The sequence below is a fragment of the Heteronotia binoei genome, chromosome 10 (genome assembly GCF_032191835.1).
Source record: "Heteronotia binoei isolate CCM8104 ecotype False Entrance Well chromosome 10, APGP_CSIRO_Hbin_v1, whole genome shotgun sequence".
NCBI classification, from domain to species: domain Eukaryota; kingdom Metazoa; phylum Chordata; class Lepidosauria; order Squamata; family Gekkonidae; genus Heteronotia; species Heteronotia binoei.
In genome coordinates this window covers 23,282,087-23,302,061 of record NC_083232.1, presented here as the reverse complement: position 1 = coordinate 23,302,061, position 19,975 = coordinate 23,282,087, and the positions used below count along the sequence as shown (strand labels likewise).

The window sequence follows — 19,975 nt, the reverse complement described above, 5'->3', positions numbered from 1 at the left end:
CGCCCCTCCCATATGGGAGCCCCAACGGCGACCCTCTACTGTTCTAATGCCTCCAATTGACTAATGATGGCCAACTGGACTCGCTCCCCTTGTCCCTGCTTCTCGGCTGGACCTGGCTGCAGACCCCGCCCACGAGACGGGTAGGCAGGCAGCTTAACCCATCTTGGGTGCCATAGTGTTGCCCTTACACCAAGCGGTACACACAACGGTGACCAAGATAGCCCACACAGCAACCAAGTAGTCACTGAGTTATGCTAATGTGAGCCACCCTACCATGAGAGGAAGGGTGGAGGCAAAATAAGGCGAAGCCGGTCCCAAACGGCCCCAATGCATGCCAGTCGTCACAATACCCTGAGGAGGGGGAGGGTGGGTTCACTGAATAGGGTTTACCAGCCAAAACCAGTATGGTAACATATGAAGCTACCTTCTACTGAATCAGACCCCCGGTCCATCAAAGTCAGTACTGTCTCCGACTGGCAGCGGCTCTCCAGGATCTCAATCTGATGCTTTCCACACCTCTTTGCCTGAACCCTTTTTGGGAAATGCCGGGGAATGAACCTGGGACCCTCCGCTTGCCAAGCAGACGCTCCACCACTGAGCCACCGTCCCTCTCCAGCTGCGGCTCTCCAGGGTCCCAGGCAGAGATCCCACCCCTTGCCTGCCGCCTGATCGCCTCCACTGTCCTAACTTGTAACTGGAAATGCCGGGGCTCGAACCTGAGCTCCTCTGCCCCACTAACCCACGGAATCTCCCACATAAAGATGAAATACAACTAAACCTCTAGCCCCAAGGGGACGGAAACCCAGTCCAGGCCTGAGCAACAGCCCAGCCACCCACGGGCTCAAGAAACTTGGCAGGGGGGGGGGGTGCCTGGCGGCAGAAAAGTGCAGGAAAACCCCGCCCCAAGCACTGCCCTGTATTCCCTTTGACAAGGCGAGCTCCTTCCCACCCTGGCTTAAAGGGTAAGAGGGTGGGGGAGATGTCAAATGCCCACAAAGGACCCCCTGTGCCACTTATTGCCACCAAAAATAGCCACACAAGCGGCCTCGTGCGGCAGACAAAATGGCCGCCGCGCGCGCTTTTCAGACCCCCTCAAGGCTTAAAATGGCCGCCGCATGCGAACCCCGCCGCCGCGCATATCACCCAGTCCTGAGGGACGAAGATCAACTGGCCACCGCTTGCGCTGCGCCCGCCGCTCGCGCTCCGCTGCCGCCGCCCAGTCATGAGGAACGAAGATCAGCTGGCCAGCGCTTGCAAGCCCAGTCCTGAGGGATGAAGATCAGCTGGCCAGCACTTGCGCTGCACCCGCCGCTCGCGCTCCGCTGTCCAGTCCTGAGGGACGAAGATCAGCTGGCCAGCGCTTGCGCTACACCCGCCGCTCGCGCTCCGCTGCCGCCACGTCAATCCGCGCCAAGCTGCAGCCGCACGTTCCTCGGCTCCCTCAGTCGACGCTCGCAAGGCCCGTTCTCCTTGCGATCCACACGTGGCTCTCCAAACAGAGAGCCAAACAGGACTGCCTGAGCTCAGGGCGGGGCCGGGGCTTATATAGCCCCGACGCCACGCCCAGAAGTCGACCCGGATATGCCAGAGCCGAGCAGTCTGCTGCTCCCTCCATCCGAGGGGGCAAAGACGGCCCCCAGCCTGAACGCCGGCGAAGCCAGCTTGGCTGGGAAGTGCCGGACCTTCTCATAGGCTTTTTATAAGCAGGTTGAAGGCCCGGTTCTCATTGCATTGGTGTACCACTTCAGACAGCAGTTGTGGGATCACAGGACTGAATGCTCCTTCATGCAAAGACGAGCTCTGCATATAGAAAATTAGCATGTTGGGAGGAGACAGCTATTCTATAACCTTTTCCTCTAAGGCCTGTATGAGATGAGATGTTACTCCCGAGTTGGGTTGCTGTTTTCCTAACTGTAGCCTTGGATGGCAGCTGCAGTGAACATATTTCCCCAAACTCCTCTTGGCCTAATTCATATCTGGACTGCAACCAGATTAGAAACTGTGAATCCGGGGGAGGAGGAGCCTTTGCCTTTTCCCCTGCACTGTTTTCTAGAGCCAAATTGGCCCTGGGGCATCTCTCTAGGCTGTAGTCCCGATCCAAATCAAGTCCTGTGGCACTTGGGGAAATGAGAGAGAGCCAGTTTAGTGCAGTAGTTAAGTGCACAGACTCTTATCTGAGAGAACCAGGTTTGATTCCCCACTCCTCCACTTGCACCTGCTAGCATGGCCTTGGGTCAGCCATAGCTCTGGTAGAGGTTGTCCTTGAAAGGGCAGCTGCTGTAAGAGCTCTCTCAGCCCCACCTACCTCACAGGGTGTCTGTTGTGGGGGAAGAAGATATAGGAGATTGTAAGTAACTCTGAGACTGATTCAGAGAGAAGGGCGGGGTATAAATCTGCATTCTTTTTCTTCACTTGTGCCATTTGGCCCAATCTCATCAGATCGTGGAAACTAAGCAGGTCCAGTTTGGTGAAGTGGTTAAATGTGCAGCCTCTTATCTGGGAGAACTGGGTTTGATTCCCCACTCCTCCACTTGCACTTGCTGGAATAGCCTTAGGTCAGCCATAGCTCTCACAGAGCTTGTCCTTGAAAGGGCAGCTGCTATAAGAGCTCTCTCAGCCCCACCCACCTCGCAGGGTGTCTGTTGTGGGGGAAGAAGATGTAGGAGATTGTAAGCCACTCTGAGACTCTGATTCAGAGAGAAAGGTGGGGTATAAATCTACATTCCTCTTCTTCACTTGCGCCATTTGGCCCAATCTCATCAGATCTTGGAAACTAAATAGGTCTTGTTTGGTGTAGTAGTTAAGTGTGCAGCCTCTTATCTGGGAGAACTGGGTTTGATTCCCCACTTCTTCACATGCACCTGCTGATGTGACCTTGAGGCAGTTCTCACAGCGCTGTCCCTCTCAAGAGCAGTTTTTGTTAGAGCTCTCTCAGTTGCACCTCCCTCATAGGGCATGTTGTGGGGAGGGGAAGGGAAAGGAGATTGTAAGCTGCTCTGAGAGTCCTTCAGGTAGTGAAGAGTGGGTTATAAATCTAATCTCTTCTTCTTCAGCTGCCCCCTGTCAATGTGCATTTAGCTGCAGCTGGGTGTGCAGACCTTAACGGTGATAATGCTTCATCATCACCATGCAGTGAAAAGCTGCTGATTTTTGCACATTGAGTTGCTGTTAAATGCAGAACTGAAAGCCAAGCCAGGGTTGCTTTGCTTATTTCATTTAGCAGCTCTAAACATACTTGCAATCGTATGCATATTTATTGGGAAGCCAAGTTCCGCTGAGTTAATGGGACTTAGGCTGCAATCTGACACATGCTTATTGGGCCAGAGCATGAAGGAATGACTCTTCTGCACAAGCTGCTCTTTATAAAACTTTTTAAAGTATTGAGAGGTCCATCCAATCCTACTTAGTTCCATAGTAACAATACTGGGCTTTTTTGGACAGGAGCGCACAGGAATGGAGCTCTGCCTGGGTTGGCCAGGGCTCCAGCTGGCATGCTGGGGAAGGCATGGGGAGGCATCTTTAAATGCCTCCTCAATGGCTTCAGCACTGGAAAGGAACAGAGGAGCTTCTGCTGGGCTTTTTCTACCCCCCCCCCCCCCAAAAAAAAACCCCCCTGCTGTTTCCTCTGTGTTTTAGCTCCTTCAAATATTGGAATTCTGAATTGCCTGGCCTTTTTTTCTGAAATAGAATTGAAATATTATGAATTCTCTGTAGTTCTAGGTTTTGGAGAGCACTGTGCATGTGCAGTTTTGCCACGTTTTTAAAATTACTTCAGTTCATTTGCAGCTCACACCTTCATTAGTGCTGTGCTTGTGAACGTCAATAAAGCACTGCGAAAAAAGCAATCGGGTGGTTGCATGTACACTGTTTTTGATATGACGTTGTACCAGTGCATGGGAGCACATGCAGGTGTCAGCAGAAGTACACAAAACTCTTCAAGACTGATTTGTTACCATTGTATTTCTGAACATTGATAATGAGGGAGGTAGCACTTCTAAGTAAGCCAGTTTAAGAGGAGGGAAATAGAACACAGAGTGAAATTCTATCTTGTTAAAGGATCAGAACGGGGGGAAAAGCAGACAAAACACAGGAAGTTGTGGTGGCTACAGGCACAGACAGCTTGAAGAGGGGATTAGATAGACATATGGAGCAGAGGTCTATCAGTGGCTATTAGCCGTAAGGTATGTCTGGGGCAGTGATGTATTCTGGAGAGCCAGTTTGGTGTAGTGGTTAAGTGTGCGGACTCTTATCTGGGAGAACCGGGTTTGATTCCCCACTCCACCACTTGCACCTGCTAGCATGGCCTTGGATCAGCCATAGCTCTGGCAGAGGTTGTCCTTGAAAGGGCAGCTGCTGTGAGAGCCCTCTCCAGCCCCACCCACCTCACAGGGTGTCTGCTGTGGGGAAGGAAGGTAAAGGAGATTGTGAGCAGCTCTGAGACTCTTCGGAGTGGAGGGCGGGATATAAATCCAATATCATCATCATCTTCTTCTTCTTTTTGGTGCTTGGGGGGCAACAGTGAGAGGACTTCTGAAGTCTGTCCTCTCTGGTGGACTTTTTGATGGCACCTGGGTTTTGGCCACTGTGTGACACACAGTGTTGGACTGGATGGGGCATTGTCAGGGGTGTGTGGCCTAATATGCAAATGAGTTCCCGCTGGGCTTTTTCTACAAAAAAGCCCTGCAGCTAATTTATGGCAACTCACAACACATGACCTTTATATGTAATTGATGCAAACATGATGTTAGAAATTACTAAAATTTAATGGTGGAAATTTGGTGTGAAGAAACAGACAATGTAAACCCTACTGAACAGTAAGTCGTAAACCCTATTACAGGGATAATAATAATAATAATAATAATAATAATAATAATAATAATAATAATAATAATAATAATAATAATAATAATAATAATAATAATAATAATAATAATAATAATAATAATTTATTTATATCCCGCCCTCCCTGCCGAAGCAGGCTCACAACATGTAACAAATACAAAATTACAATATAAAACATTATCTCAGTACAATATATAATTTCCTAATTAAAACCATCAAAATTAAAACTAACATTTACAGTGCTATGTTCTAAATGTTCTCCTCGGTAATTTATGATGGCCGTATGTAGTAGACTAAAATCCACATTAAGCGAAGGCCAGTTGGAAAAGGGTAGTCTTGCAGGCCCTACAGAATTGATCAAGACTCCGCAGGGCCCGCACTTCATCCGGTAGTTGGTTCCACCAGTGTGGAGCTGCGATTGAAAAGGCCCTTTCTCGCATACTCTTCAATTTGGCCTCCTTCAGCCCGGGGATTGTCAACTGATTTTGTGCACCTGATCTCAGTACTCTCTGGGGCACATATGGGGAGAGACGGTCCCTAAGGTAGGCAGGTCCTTGGCCATATAGGGCTTTACAGGTAATGACCAGCACTTTGGCCAAACTTGCTTAACATAATAGCCACATATAATAAACATCAGATGTTTGAGAGCCATAAGACATGAACATCACATGTTTGAGAGCCACAAGAGAGGAAGGAAGGAGGGTGGAAAGAAAGCAGCTTCAACTTTAAATGCCTTCTCCAAGCCAGCCAGCAGGGCAGTGGGGGCTTCAAGAGTCACACAATATGTGTGAAAGAGCCACAAGTGGCTCCCAAGCCACAGTTTGGCCACCCCTGCTCTATTGAATAGAACCGAGTAGGATTGCTGTCTAAGTTAGGGAAACATGGACAAAGAATAGCTATGAAGCTATGCAAACTTGTGTTTTCATCCTACATAACTTAATATCAGACTCCCATGCGTGAAAAGTATGAATCTTTCCTCTAACCTAGAACAGAATCAAGTCATGCAGCATTGAAAGAGGTTTTTCTTTCAAGAGATGTTCAAAAGTGGCTTGCCATTGCCTGGCTCCACATCACCACCTGGGTATTCTTTGAATGTCTCCCATCCAAATTCCAGCCAGAGCTAACCTAGTTTAGCTTCCAAGATCTGATGAGATTGGGCAAGCCTGGGTTATGGTTTTGTGCATGTACACAATTTATGTGTGCAGTGCATGTCCTTTTAATAAATTAAGAACATTCACATTAGTATCTGAATAATATTGAAAAGTGAATACATTTGATGGGGGAAAATTTGCCAAGGGTTGAGTTTGTGCAAGGGAAAGGCAACTTCAAAATGAAGAAGAAGAAGACTGCAGATTTATACCTCACCCTTCTCTCTGAATTAGAGACTCAGAGCGGCTTACAGTCTTCTATATCTTCTCCCCCCACAACAGACACCCTGTGAGGTGGGTGGGGCTGAGAGAGCTCTCCCAGAAGCTGCACTTTCAAGGACAACTCCTGAGAGAGCCATGGCAGACCCAAGGCCATTCCAAGCAGGTGCAAGCAGAGGAATGGGGGAATCAAACCCGGTTCTCCCAGATAAGAGTCTGCACACTTAACCACTACACCAAACTGGCTCTCAATTAAGATTTTCAGGTCAAACCAATGAGGATAAGGAATTGGACGGCACACACACACTTATACAGAGTAAAAAGCTGGTTTAGACTGCTTCCAGTACAAGCAGCGGCTACACAAATCCAATTCACAGTTGTGTTTTGGCTTGCCTCTATCAGATGTTCTATAAACAAGATCAAGAGGGGAGATTTGAAGCGTGGGCAGAGATTAGCTTTGTATTCTTAATTGATGGAGTTCTTCCATGTTACCTGGGAAATGATTTGGCTGCTACTTTTTCTCCTCTCGCATTCCAATTGCAAATTTATAGAATTCATTAAGATCACTGCGGAAACATAGCCAAGCCAGAGGGAAAAAATTGATCCCAACCTTATGCATGTAATATGGCAAGATATGCACATTCCTGAAAGCTTACAGAGGTTTTCCTTTTGCAAAGAGCGAACCCCTAAGTGGATACAATAGAAGAGCTATGGGCAAGACCTAGAATTCAAAAGAGAAATGAAACTTGAGATGCATAAAACCTCTCCGTTTAGGCAAGTTCAAACTAATTTTATAAACCGTTCACCCAGCTCCGCTTTCCGTTTCCCATCTAATTTTCTCTTCTACCTAAAAACAAATACAGCAAACAGCAGTAGACCTTGAAAAACACATTAAAGTTGTGTGCGTGGTTCCTCCTCCTTTTCAATACATCTCCGCCAAATTGAAACACCGCTATATTTCCAAAGTGACAGCTTTAAAAGAAGAAGATGACATGGAGTTTGAACCATCATCTGGGTTTATTTTCAAAAAGTTTGAGCCAGGAGGAACTCCTCTGACCTCCTGTACCCAAACATACTTGTTCAAAGCAGCTTCCAGATATAACTTGCTGTCAGATCTGCAGAAGAAGAAGATTGCATTGGATTTATACCCCAACCTCCACTCTGAATCTCAGAGCGGCTTACAATCTCCTTTACCTTCCTCCCCCACAACAGACACTCTGTGGGATAGGTGAGACTGAGAGAGCTCTCACAGAAGCCGCCCTTTCAAGGACAGCTCTGTGAGAGCTATGGCTGACCTAAGGCCATTCCAGCAGCTGCAAGTGGAGGAGTGGGGAATCAAACCTGGTTTTCCCAGATAAGAGTCCACGCACTTAACCACTACACTGAACTGACTCTGTGTGAAGTCTGCTGGAACTGAGTTTTACACATTGGAAAAATTTGATTATATCAGTGTAGAATTTTTACTTCTTAGCAGTAAAATAAATAATACAATAAATAGAAAAATATACAGTGGAGGAGCAGAATTGAGGCTGTGTGTACAGTTTAAAGGCAGGAAGTGCACAGCTCTGAGTCCTCAGTCACAGCCTGAAAACTGTCTCTCATATTTAATCTTTAATAACTCTCTGAGCTGGCTAGTGGAAGGTGTTTTCCGTCTCATTCTTTTCTGCGAAACTGCCAAGCCGGTGTCTTTTTTACATACTGCGTGCACTTAAGAAAATTTATTGTTCCTACATATTGTTTTGAAGCTTGATAATGTCTTTTTTTGTTGAGAGCACCCATAATCTTTTGCGCAATTCCAGTTCTAACAAAAAATAATGGTTTATATACTGATTTCATTTGGCTTGTCTCATTTCAGTTTTAGAACTCATTAAAATGTAAATGATAGCCATTGCGAAATCATTCAATTTGTGCCTTTATGAGACTTTCAGCTTTTTAAACCCAAATGAACACCTTGATGTTTGTGTCGACTACAAGGCAGCGATAGCAAACAAGGCCGGTCATTGCTTTAATGATACAGCTCAAAGAGACAAAGTGATAAGATTGAAGTCTCTCTGTTGGGTTCAAGGCAAAACCTGTCATCAACCCTGACAACATGTGGCCAACCTCACTAACAGCAGCGACCCTTTATTGGGGTGGAATCTGCACAAATTTATTTATTTATTTATTTATTTAATTACTTTTCATTTATATCCCGCCCTCTCCGCAAGCGGACTCAGGGCGGCTTACAACATTATAAAACAATTAATCCAATAAAACATATAAAACCATAATTTACATATCAACTTTAAAACCATTCTATAGCGCTATTTCAATCCAGTATAGGCGGTATTGACTTCTTAACCATAATCATAAAGGGGCATGGCAGATTGGCTCCTTCTGTGCCTTTTCCTACTGAAAACTGTATTCAAACTGCTGTTTGTTCCACTTTGGAAAGCGTAGGAGTGAGGGGGTCACATTTGGAAACTGGCACAGAGTAAAAAGCTACAGCAAGGATTCCCAACATAGGGCACTGTGGGCACTGTGGTGACTGCCAACACATTTCCTGATGCCCATCAAGCGTTTTTAGAAAGTTAGTAGGGCCAAGTGGGGCTTTTGTCAAGCAGGGCTTCTGATTGGCCAATGGAAATACAGTGATGTGTTACTATTAGAGTTATGCATAGCCCCACTCTTTTACACTGCAGTTGGCTCAACCTTCTGTGGCAGCCATTTGTAGTTGGCTGCACCTCTTGTGGCAGCCATGTTATGGTTCTGTCTAAAATCTTGTGTCAGAATTCCAAATGGGGCAAGAGGCTCCAAAACATTGGGCTATACCATTCCTCCTCTTGTTTTTGTTATGATTCAGCCCGCCCCTCTACACCCTCTACATCTTTCTCTGAAAGAATTTTAAAGAAACCAGTCAGTCAAAACATGGATCTCCAGTATCCCATCTGCTTTGACCTAGAGATTCAATATCTGTCAGAATTCCCTCCCAGCACCACACCCTAATTCTGAATCCATGATGGGACCATAGCCCAGTTTCTGCCTAGTGTTTTGGTCACTCCATCTTGAAAATGTTAAGGAACAGGCAATGAAAATTATCAAGGAGTTCGAGCATCTTTCTTCCAAGGAAATACTAAAGCATTTGGAGGCCTTTTAGTCAAGAAAATGGTGACTGAAGTTCCTGTTACAGGTTTGTAAAAAAAAATACAAATGGTGTGGAGAAAATGAACAGTGAGAAATTATGTCTCCACGGTACTAGAATGTCACAATGCCCACTAACAACAACTGGTTGGCGCTAAAGTCAGGAAAAGAGAGGGCCAGTACTCCTTCCCTGAATGCATCAATAACCATTGGGATTCATTGCCACAGTTTTCAGTTGTTATACTTTAGGTGCTCCTGTGTCCTGGGAGAACACAGTAAATTATATCGGCATTTGGTGTGGCTAGGATAATGCATGTATGTATTTTCTGACCAGTCCATGTGATCAGAAACCAGGTGTGATGCGGGTGCATGTTTGCACATACTGGAACTTGAAAATAGACACATTGCACTGTTTGCACAAAAGTGCAGTCCCATGCATCAGGATTGTGGATCTTTAGACTCCTAGAACACGAGGTAAGGATGCCAAGAATGTGATGACTGAAAATGGCTCTTATTACAAAATGAAATGAACAATTTGCAGAAGAAAAGTATATCAATGGTTATTTGCTATGATAGCTAAGCAGGACCTCTATAATCAGAGGCCATATACCTCTGACAGGGGACCAACAACAGAGGAGAGCCTTTTCTTTCATTGCCTGCTTGTGGAATTCTCTGTAGCATCTGGCAGAAAAAAAATGTGACACTAGCCGAACCCTTGGTCTGATCCAACGGAGCTTTTCTTATGGATCTCTGAGGACCTTCAGTGTTTGTATGCAAAACCTACAAGTTCTGTGGTCTCTAAAAGAGGTCTGACTGTAGCTGAAATATTCGCAACACAGCCGAGCACCGTTGCGCTCGCTCTCTTTTTTGTCCCAAGGTACTCATCTACTATTTAATCCGTCTCCTTGAGCCATCCATCATGTAAATGAAATGTGGAACAGCCCCATGTTTCTTCAAGAGGCTATTAGCCCGCTAAAGCAAGTATTTGAGGCTTGATTAGATTAAGTAAGTAGACATGGACTCCACATTACAAATGTACTTTCCATTTAATTTATAGCTCAAATGTCAGAAAATCTGATGAACCGTAATCAGCCATAAAGCGACACCTCAATATCTATCTAGAAATTCTCCAGGCCCAATATATTAAGGTCACTAACACAGTGCAGTAAAGTCATCCTACCAGTATTCCTATATGCTTTTTATTTGCAGGAAGGAAAAGCCTTTAAATACCTTTTTATTAAGGCTAAACCAAAAACAAACAGCAAACAGTGTGCAAACGCGGTTTTGTGGGACTCCGATGGGTCTTAATAAAAAGGTATTACATGGCTGTTGTTTTTGGATTTTGCTTTGGATCAGTACAACCTGCTAATCATCACAGAGTGCTGGAGGAGGTCTCTACACCTGTCTGGGGAATGCTTGGAGACCCCAGTTGTATGTGGAGGAATACTTCACCCGAGTGCTGTCTGTGCAGTCACTGTTATTTGCACAATCACAGCCTTTAGTAGCAAGGTTTATTAGAGTGTGATCTGGAAGAACCCTGTTTGAATGTCACCTCTGCTTTAAATTCATTAGGTAGCCCTCCCTGGCCTAGCCCTATAAAAATTATACCAGCCTACCTATTGGCTTTGCCAGAAAAATTCACAAGGCTTTCACATCTGGTTAGAGAAGTGGTTCAGGAGTGGTTTGCTCCTAAATTAAACACTTAAGTGGTATTGAGAGCATTTTGCCATCAAAATTTAGAAGGCTTTTACATCTTGCTAGAAAAGAGGTTCAGGAATGGCTTGCTCCTAGCATTCAGAGCATTTTACCACCAAAATTCAGAAGACTTTTGTATCTGGTTAGAGAAGAGGCTCAGGAAAGGCTTGCTCCTAATATAAATATAAACACTTAAGTAGTATTGAGAGGATGATATATTTTGAAGAAAATAAAGATGTTGCAAAGAGCATTTTGCTAGCCAAATTCAGAAGGCTTTTGCATTTGTTTAGAGTAGAGGTTAAGACCTGGCTTGCTCCTAGCATCAACACTGAATTATAACAAGAGGCTGATAACTTTAAAGAAAATAGGAATACTCCTGTCCTGAGGAAGACTTTTGACAAAATGAGCCTGTATCTGGGTGCTCATTGGATGGACTTTTCTTCATAATATTGTTAAGTTGTACTTCTTTATAATGTGTACAAAAGATTTATATGACGCTTTAAAAGTTTTACTAAATGTGTTATATTTAGTATATTTATTATATTTAAATTTATCTGATTTATATATAAATGTGTGTGCGCGCGCATATGTGTGTATGTGTGTTTTCCCGATGTTTTTCCATTGTGTTTGGCGATACTAGCTATCTATATATTATTTACTTACGTATGATGGAAAAATATCCTAATTTCATATGTTAAAACTACGTACAAAAAAGCAAGACACATCAACACCCCCCCCCAAAAAAAACCCCTCGTATCAAACAAAAATATCTATAAATTGATATACACACACATTACATAAAATCAACATGTTTCAGTCAGCATCTTCACCCATGGTCAGATTAAAAAAATACAAAATCACAAGAACCAAACATTTCAAACATACTGCATAGGAGAGGTGTTCAGTGATTTGCAAGAAAGAGGGTCAATAACTATTCTATACATGTTCCTTACCACTCATGTAAGTTCTTATATTGAAATGTTTACTTTAAAAACATTATTCTGCCTTAAATAGCTATTTTAAAGATTTTTAGCAACTGTTTAGTCCTGCCTTGCAGTTCATATGCAGTTTAATACTCAAGCCAGCCAAACATGTTTAGCTAATAGGTGGCAGTGGGTATCCATGCACAGTCCTTATATAGCAATTGCTAGAACCAGTTTATCACCTAAAACCAAGGGTGGAATTCTAGCAGGAGCTCCTTTGCATATTAGGCCACACACCCCTGATGTAGCCAATCCTCCAAGAGCTTACAAGGCTCTTTTTTGTAAGCTCTTGGAGAATTGGCTACATCAGGGGGATGTGGTCTAATATTAAAAGGAACTCCTGCTAGAATTCCACCCCTGCCTAAAACTGTATTTTCCTTCCTTTTGGCAGGTTATCAATGAATATGTTTCTGTTCATTTATTTGCAGAATTTATATATGGCACTTAAGAGTCTTCGAACAGCTTAATCTAGGCTGATTTGGAGTCAGACCAACTGGTGACAGACAAACCAGGCAAAGGGCAGCCAGTGGAGACTAGACAACCAACTTTGCATTCTTGCAAACAAGGCACATAATGGGCCATGTCAAGTGTAGGGTGTAGGGATGCCAGCCTCCAGGTGGAACATGGGGATCCCCCAGAATTACAGATCATCACCAGACTAGAGATTCCCCTGCAGAAAATTGGATACTTTGAAGGGAGGACTCTGTGGCATTGTACCCCAGACCTTCTTCCTAGGCTACACCCCCAAATCTCCAGGAGTTTCCCAATCTGGATCTGGCTGGTGGTGGTTAGGGGGGACCTGACAATCCTAGTCAGGTGAGACCACCTGACTTTTGCTTGTGAATTAGCAAAATAAACCCCAATTTGAAGGCCTGCAGCTAATTCCAAATGTGTGCTGTACAATGAGGTTGTTCTCCACCATGACCTTCTTCTTTTTTGTGTTTTATATGTTCCCACCTGCAATATGAGAATTCAGGGGGGAGAAACTCAGCCTGTCATCATCTAGATGAGTCATAATTCTACCATATATATATATGAGGTGAGGTAAGGACAACCTGGAAGAGTTTCTTTTCTGAAATGCAACCCTGACGCTACATTGAGTGCCAACTCACAGCATTTGTGGGGCTTAGAATTTTGCGCCTTAAAAGGCTATAGGTCTTGCCAGCAAGTTGCCCTTAATGGATGCAGAATGGAAAGAAATTTACTCCATTAAACCTGAGTTCAGCCTTTTAATTCCCTCTGCTGCTGAATATTCACTTATCACTATCTCACAGCATCCTCCATCCCAAATCAAACCTGCCAGCTTCTTGCAGCGGCAATTGCATTCAATTTAGTCACCAGAAGAATCATCCCAGCTTTCTTTCCTAACCTCTGATGGGTTCTTTCCATGCTACACTGAGTGGATTATTGCTCCACACCCCCCCACACACACACCCCTCTGCTTCCTTCTTGCCAAGAAAGGCCAGCCAGTGCAGAGATTTAGGACTGAAGCCTGTAGCCAGAGCTATGAAATCCAACCCCACTCTCCTCACTGTTCCTTGGTTCATTTACTGCTAAGAGTTAGACAAGTCACAAAACTTCACTGGCTGGCAGTGTGGTGTAGTGGTGGGATTAAGAGAACCAAGTTCAAATCTGCACTCTGCCATGAAGCTCACTGGGGAACCTTGGGCCAGTCACACATGAGCACCCATGAGAGCCAGCTTGGTGTAGTGGTTAAGAGCAGTGTTCCCTCTAAGCTGAGTTATTGTGAGCTAGCTCACAGTTTTTTAGCCTCTGGCTCACACATTTTTGTCTTAGCGCAGGAAAAAATGGCCCAGTAGCTCACAACTTTATTTATGCAGTAGCTCACAACTTTAATGTCCATAGCTCACAGAGTAGAATTTTTGCTCACAAGACTCCACAGCTTAGAGTATTGGTTAAGAGCAGCGGACTCTAACCGGGTTTGATTCCCCAATCCTCCACATGCAGCTGTTGGGTGACCTTGGGTCAGTGATAGTTCTTTCAGAGCTGTTATGCTCAAGAGCAGTTATTGAAAGAGCTCTGTCAGCCCCACCTATGTCACAGGGTGTCTGTTGTGGGGAGAGGAAGGGGAAGGAGATTGTAAGCCACTTGGGGGTTTTCGCCACTGTGTGACACAGGGTGTTGGACTGGATGGACCATTGGCCTAATCCTGCATGGCTTCGCTTATGTTCTTAACTCACTCTGAGAGTCCAAGTGAAAGGTAGGGTATAAATCCAATCTCCTCCTCCTCCTGAATCAGACCCTTGGTCCATCATAGTTATTGTTGTCCACTCAGATTGACAGTGATTCTCCAGGAATTCAGGCAGAAATGTTTCACATGACATGTTGCCATATTATTTAACTGGAGATGACAGGAATTGAACCTGGGATCTTGTGCATGCCAAGCAGACAGGAATTGAACCTGGGATCTTGTGCATGCCAAGCAGACACTTAGCCAGTGAGCCATGGTCCCATCCCAGTCACTCTCTCAGCCTCATCTACCACATAGGTTAGTGTTGGGAACTCCATCTTGGAAATTTGCAGGAGGGTGCCTGGGGAGGGTGGTGTTTGGGAAAGGGAGGAGAAGGAACGCAGTGGAGATATGCTGATCCTGTGAATTAGGCAGTTCATATGGAAGGGGGAGTGTGGTAGAGGCATTTGTGACGTTCCTGCATTGTGCAGGGAGTTAGACTAGATGACCCTGGAGGTCCCTTCCAACTCTATGATTCTATGGGATATGATAGAGTTCTTCCTAAGCTGCCATTTCCTCCAGAGAGTAGCCAAAACAAAGGACTGCAAGCATGGAGAATAAGAAATAACACACACTGCTCCAGGCACAACAATAAATATAGTAACAGCCAGTAATTTTTTTTTACAAATATACAATATACGAATGCCAGATATAAACCGTTTTCACACACAGCTCACCTCACAGTCACAATCCTGTTCCCTCTGCAGCGTCTGGTCAGATTTCCCACCATCTGCGCCGAAGTTACAGGAAGTGCCGCAGCTTTTGCGTAGCAAACGTAAACCGCTAAAACCCAGTTTACGTTTGCTATGCAAAAGCCATGGCACTTCCTGTAACTCCGGCGCAGGTGGTGGGAAATCCGACGGACGCTGCGGAGGGAACAGGATTGTGACTGCGAGGTAAGCTGTGAGCGAAAACGGTCATAAAGTATGGACTATAGTGGGTCGATCCAGTTCACTGTTTCAAATCTTCCTCAGGTCCAAGGATGAAAGGATTGAATCCAAAAAATTTATAACCTTTTTGTTGCTATTACTTTGAAGTGGGACTGAACCGGACTCCAAGGAGCTTACAATCTTAGTAAATGTAATCACTTTTGGAATGGGGCCAAACCAGACTCCAAGTCTTATTTGCAAGAACTTGTGTTTCTGTGGGAATCACTGCAAACATTTACTAGTAGCCAAAGCTTACAATAATTATACAGGGAAGAGCATTCCCTGTATACAATTGTAAGCTCTTTGGAGTCCGACTTGGTCCCACGTCAAAATGATAGCAACAAACAGGACTGTAAGTTCTTTGGAGTCAATCTATATTTATCCTTGGACCTGAGGAAGTTTTGAAACGGTGAACTGGATCGACCCACCATAGTCCATACTATATATTTGCCATTTGTATAGTGTATATATAAAAATAATGGCTATTAATATATTGTTTCTTGTTGTGCCCGGGACAGTGTATTTTTGCTTTGTATTTCCTCCAGAGGAATTGTAGTCTAGAGATCAGTTGAGATTACAGGAAAACTCCAGACCCCACCTGAAGGTTGAACAAACACTGGATAACACACAGTATCAAGTTAAGGAAGCACAATATATACTGTGTCCCTGGTTATTTAAAGAGACAGTATATATTGTGCTTCCCCACCTGAAGGTTGGCAGCAAACAGCACAGAAATGGTGTGAGAGCAGTGTTCCCTCTAAGCTGTGAAGTCTTGTGAGCAACTGGCATTAAAGTTGTGAGCTACTGGCATTAAAGTTGTGAGCTGCTGCATAAATTAGTTTGTTCTGGGGGAATTTTTCCTGAGCTGAGACAAAAATAAGTGAGATGGAGGCTAAAAAATTGTGAGCTAGCTCACACTAACTCAGCTTAGAGGGAACACTGGGTGAGAGGTGTCTCTATGCCATGAAAACACAAGGAAATGTAAACTGAAACTTGAAGACATCTGCCACATGTATGTATATAATACTCTGATAAGAGCAATGTTTCTTTTGCCCGACAGCAGAGAATTCAGGGTGGGTTCACACCCGGCTTCCCCGGATTTCCCAGCAGTTGCGGGAGCGTTGTAACACTCAGCTCACCACATGGCTGGAGGCTACAGACAACCGCCTCTCCCCACAGTTAGAGCCTCCATGTGGTAAGTTTGAAAGTGAACAATGCACCATAATATGTCTGTGTGGATCCAGTCTCTGTGTATAATGGACCAATGTGTAACATTCATTTGATACAAAAAAGGAAAGTTTTTTTTTAAAAAAAAATAATTGTTAGGATAGTAACATTAAGGTAATGTTCAGGCAGGGTTGCCAGGGAACATGGTGGATGTCACATATGCCATGGCACCACTTCTGTCACTAGGACTTGCCAGAAATGCTTTGGTAGAATGGGGCAGCCAGAAGTGACATCACATTGCTCTAGGAATCACTGAGAGCGCTCTGGTTTTACCACAGAGTTTCTGGCAAGTCCTAGAGTGACATGATGTCACTTCCAGGTTTCCCCTGGGAGTGATACCATGTTGCATGCAATGCTGGCTTTTTGATTTTCTCCTGCTGCCACTTGAAGCGATGAACAGCAACAAGGGTTGCCAAGTAGGAGACCTCCTGCCATACTGGAAGGCCTTGCAACCCTATGTCCAGACACGGAAACAGTGTACAGCACATGGAAGGTGAGTTTAGTTTCATGACTCCTCAGCTGGGAGAGCACTGCATGCCTCTTGTCAAGAACCTCACAAAAACATAAAATCATAGAGTTGAAAAGGGCCATACAAGCCATCTAGTCCAACCCCCTGCTTGATGCAGGATCAGTATGAAGCATCCCTGACAAGTGTTAGTCCAGTGAGGGGAAGCTTACCACCTCCCTAGGCAGCTAAACAAACAAAATCATATTTTATCATTTGAGGTCATACTGCATGGCCAGTGCTGATAACGGGCTGTTCTTGCGTATGGACTATCAAGGATCTGGGAAGTATCAATGCACTCCCAAGCACGCTGCAGACAAAGAGGAAGCAGGGATCCTGTGCCTTTACAAATCACATAAGATTTACGGGGAGTGGGGCAGACACTCCAACCTTTTTGTGGCAGCAACAGGAAGCTTCTTCACCTGTCCTGCCGATCATAAGTGATCAATGGCCCTGGGGCTGGCAGGAACAAACTGAGAAGCTTCTTCATGCCCCAATCCATGAGTCTTTTGTGGATTTGGAGAGTGTGATGTGTCCACAGAATCATCCTATCCTCAGTGATTTCAATCTTCCCTTGAAGTGGAAGTGGGTTTTGTATGTGCAAGAGAACAGTACAAAGGTGTTGGAAGAAATCTTCAGAGTATAGCCAGCTCAGCATCTCGAAGGAAACGTCTTTAGAAGGTTCAGTGCTAACTCAAAGGAAGGCTGGGCTCCCTGCAACTTGACCAAAGTTGCTAACAAAAGTTGAGTTCAAATATTCCAATGTCTAGCTGATGCCGGTTTACAAAGTGTTCGTTGCTTCATAACTTCGTGCTGAAAGACAAAGGTGGGGAGGGGCAAGTTGGCCCAGGAGGGTTTCTTGGGGGATTAGGCACTCCTCTTTCCCCCTATTACATGGTCTGGCTCTCCAGTTAGGTTTTAGATGCCCTGCAAGACCTTGGGATAATGAGCTTTCCTCCCTGCGTCAGGTTTGCCAAACTCACTCTGTAGTTTTGATGTATGAGGATGGAAAACATTAAGGAAATTATACACACAAGCACTGTGTTTGGCATGGGCTGTTTCTTTTCCCACAATTGATTTGCTGCAGTGTCTTGTAATTTATTCATGCAAGGAAACAATGATGGATGGTGTAAATTATTCTTCTTTTTCCCTTTTGACTTAAATAATAATTGCCAATATCTCAAAACAGTATGGAAATATAGGGGGGGAGACAATATCCACAAAGTGTTGTGAAAGGCACTTCCAGCTTTTTCCCTACCCAAAATATGGCAGTCTGCCCCCCCCCCCAAATCTTTTTTTCTTGCTAAGGCATTTTCCTCACTATGAATGAAGTTGGTGTTGTATGTGTGTGTATTTATAGTATCTATGTATGACCCAGAGAGCCAGCTTGGTGTGGTGGTTAAGTGTGCGGATTCTTATCTGGGAGAACTGGGTTTGATTCCCCACTCCTCCACTTGCAACTGTTGGAATGGCCTTGGGTCAGCCATAGCTCTCGCAGGAGTTGTCCTTGAAAGGGCAGCTACTGTGAGAGCCCTCTCAGTCCCACCCACCTCACAGGGTGTCTGTTGTGGGGGAGGAAGGTAAAGGAGAGCCATTCTCAGATTTGGAGTGGAGGGTGGGGAATAAATCTGCAGTCTTCTTCTTCTTCTTGCAATAGGTGGGAGGGGCCATCAGGATGCAGATGACTTATAGTGATCCCTCATGGAGTTTTCAAGACAAGAGACTGTTCAGAGGCAGTTTGTCATTGCCTACCTCAGTGCAGCAACCTTGGACGTCCTTGGTGGTCTCCCATCAAAGTACTAACCAAGACCAAGCTGCTCTCGCTTCCAAGAGCTGAGGAGATATGGCTAACCTGGGCCATCTAAGAGAGCCAGTTTGGTGTGGAGAGCCAGTTTGGTGTGGAGAGCCAGTTTGGTGTAGTGGTTAAGTGTGCGGACTCCTATCTGGGAGAACCGGGTTTGATTCCCCACTCCTCCACTTGCACCTGCTGGCATGGCCTTGGGTCAGCCATAGCTCTGGCAGAGGTTGTCCTTGAAAGGGCAGCTGCTGTGAGAGTCCTCTCAGCCCCACCCACCTCACAAGGTATCTGTTGTGGGGGAGGAAGGTAAAGGAGATTGTGAGCCGCTCTGAGACTCTTCGGAGTAGAGGGCGGGATATAAATCCAATATCTTCTTCTTCTTCTAAGTCAAGGCCATCATGCAATATAGGAAAATAAATTTGTATTTCACTGGTTGGTTTTACTTAACTATATGCAAAAGCATTTCCATCTGCCTCCTAAAGACCGAAAGTGAGGGGGGCAGGTTGATGTGATTCTCTGCTTGATCCTGTGACAGACTACACTTTTAAAAGCTTAGAAGTGCTGTGTAAGCAGATAAGGAACTGTGAAGCATTTCCAACTGCCTCCTAAAGACCGAAAGTGAGGGGGCCAGGTTGATGTGTTTCTCTGCTTGATCCTGTGACAGACTGCACTTTTAAAAGCTTAAAAGTACTGTGTAAGCAGATAAGGAACTGTGAAGAGTTAATTCTTCACAGAGCCAGAGAGCCTTGGCTGTTCCAAGAGATCTAATTGGTTAGCATCAGCTGAACAGAGAAAGACTTCTGAACTGGATGCTGAGGAGAATTGAGTCTGATTTCAGTCCTAGCTGAGAAGAGTCTACTGACAGCTTTGGAATTCAGCCCTGACTGAGAGCAGTTTAACACAGACAGAAGAACTGAGGAAAGATGGCAAGGATGATTGGGTAATTAGATGGAGACCCCGCCCCCCATTCAGGCCAAAGATAGGAGATAGATCTTCTAGAGCAGGGGTGGCCAATGGTAGCTCTCCAGATGTTTTTTGCCTACAACTCCCATCAGCCCAGCCATTGGCCATGCTGGCTGGGACTGATGGGAGTTGTAGGCAAAAAACATCTGGAGAGCTACTGTTGGCCACCCCTGTTCTAGAGAGAGAAGAAAATTCCCTACCCAGTCAAACAGCTCTGAATAGTGTAGAGATCCACAATCTGGTATGGTTGGAAATTGCCTTTAGAGACCTTAGAAGTCAGTTTAAAACTCAAGAC

The 19,975-nt window shown here is 45.0% G+C and overlaps 1 protein-coding gene across 2 annotated transcripts in view; it reads left to right on the top strand.

Moving 5' to 3' along the window:
- Positions 1-19,975, top strand: part of ADARB2 (adenosine deaminase RNA specific B2 (inactive)) — a 568,510-nt gene that overhangs the window by 162,211 nt on the left and 386,324 nt on the right. Inside the window, exon 2 of one of the 2 annotated variants that reach the window (XM_060248093.1) lies at positions 16,248-16,382. The exons of the other annotated variant lie outside the window; for it this stretch is intronic. Within the exon in view, the coding sequence (XP_060104076.1) occupies positions 16,248-16,382 (135 nt within the window). The remainder of the gene's footprint in view (positions 1-16,247; positions 16,383-19,975) is intronic. 2 annotated transcript variants of the gene reach the window in all.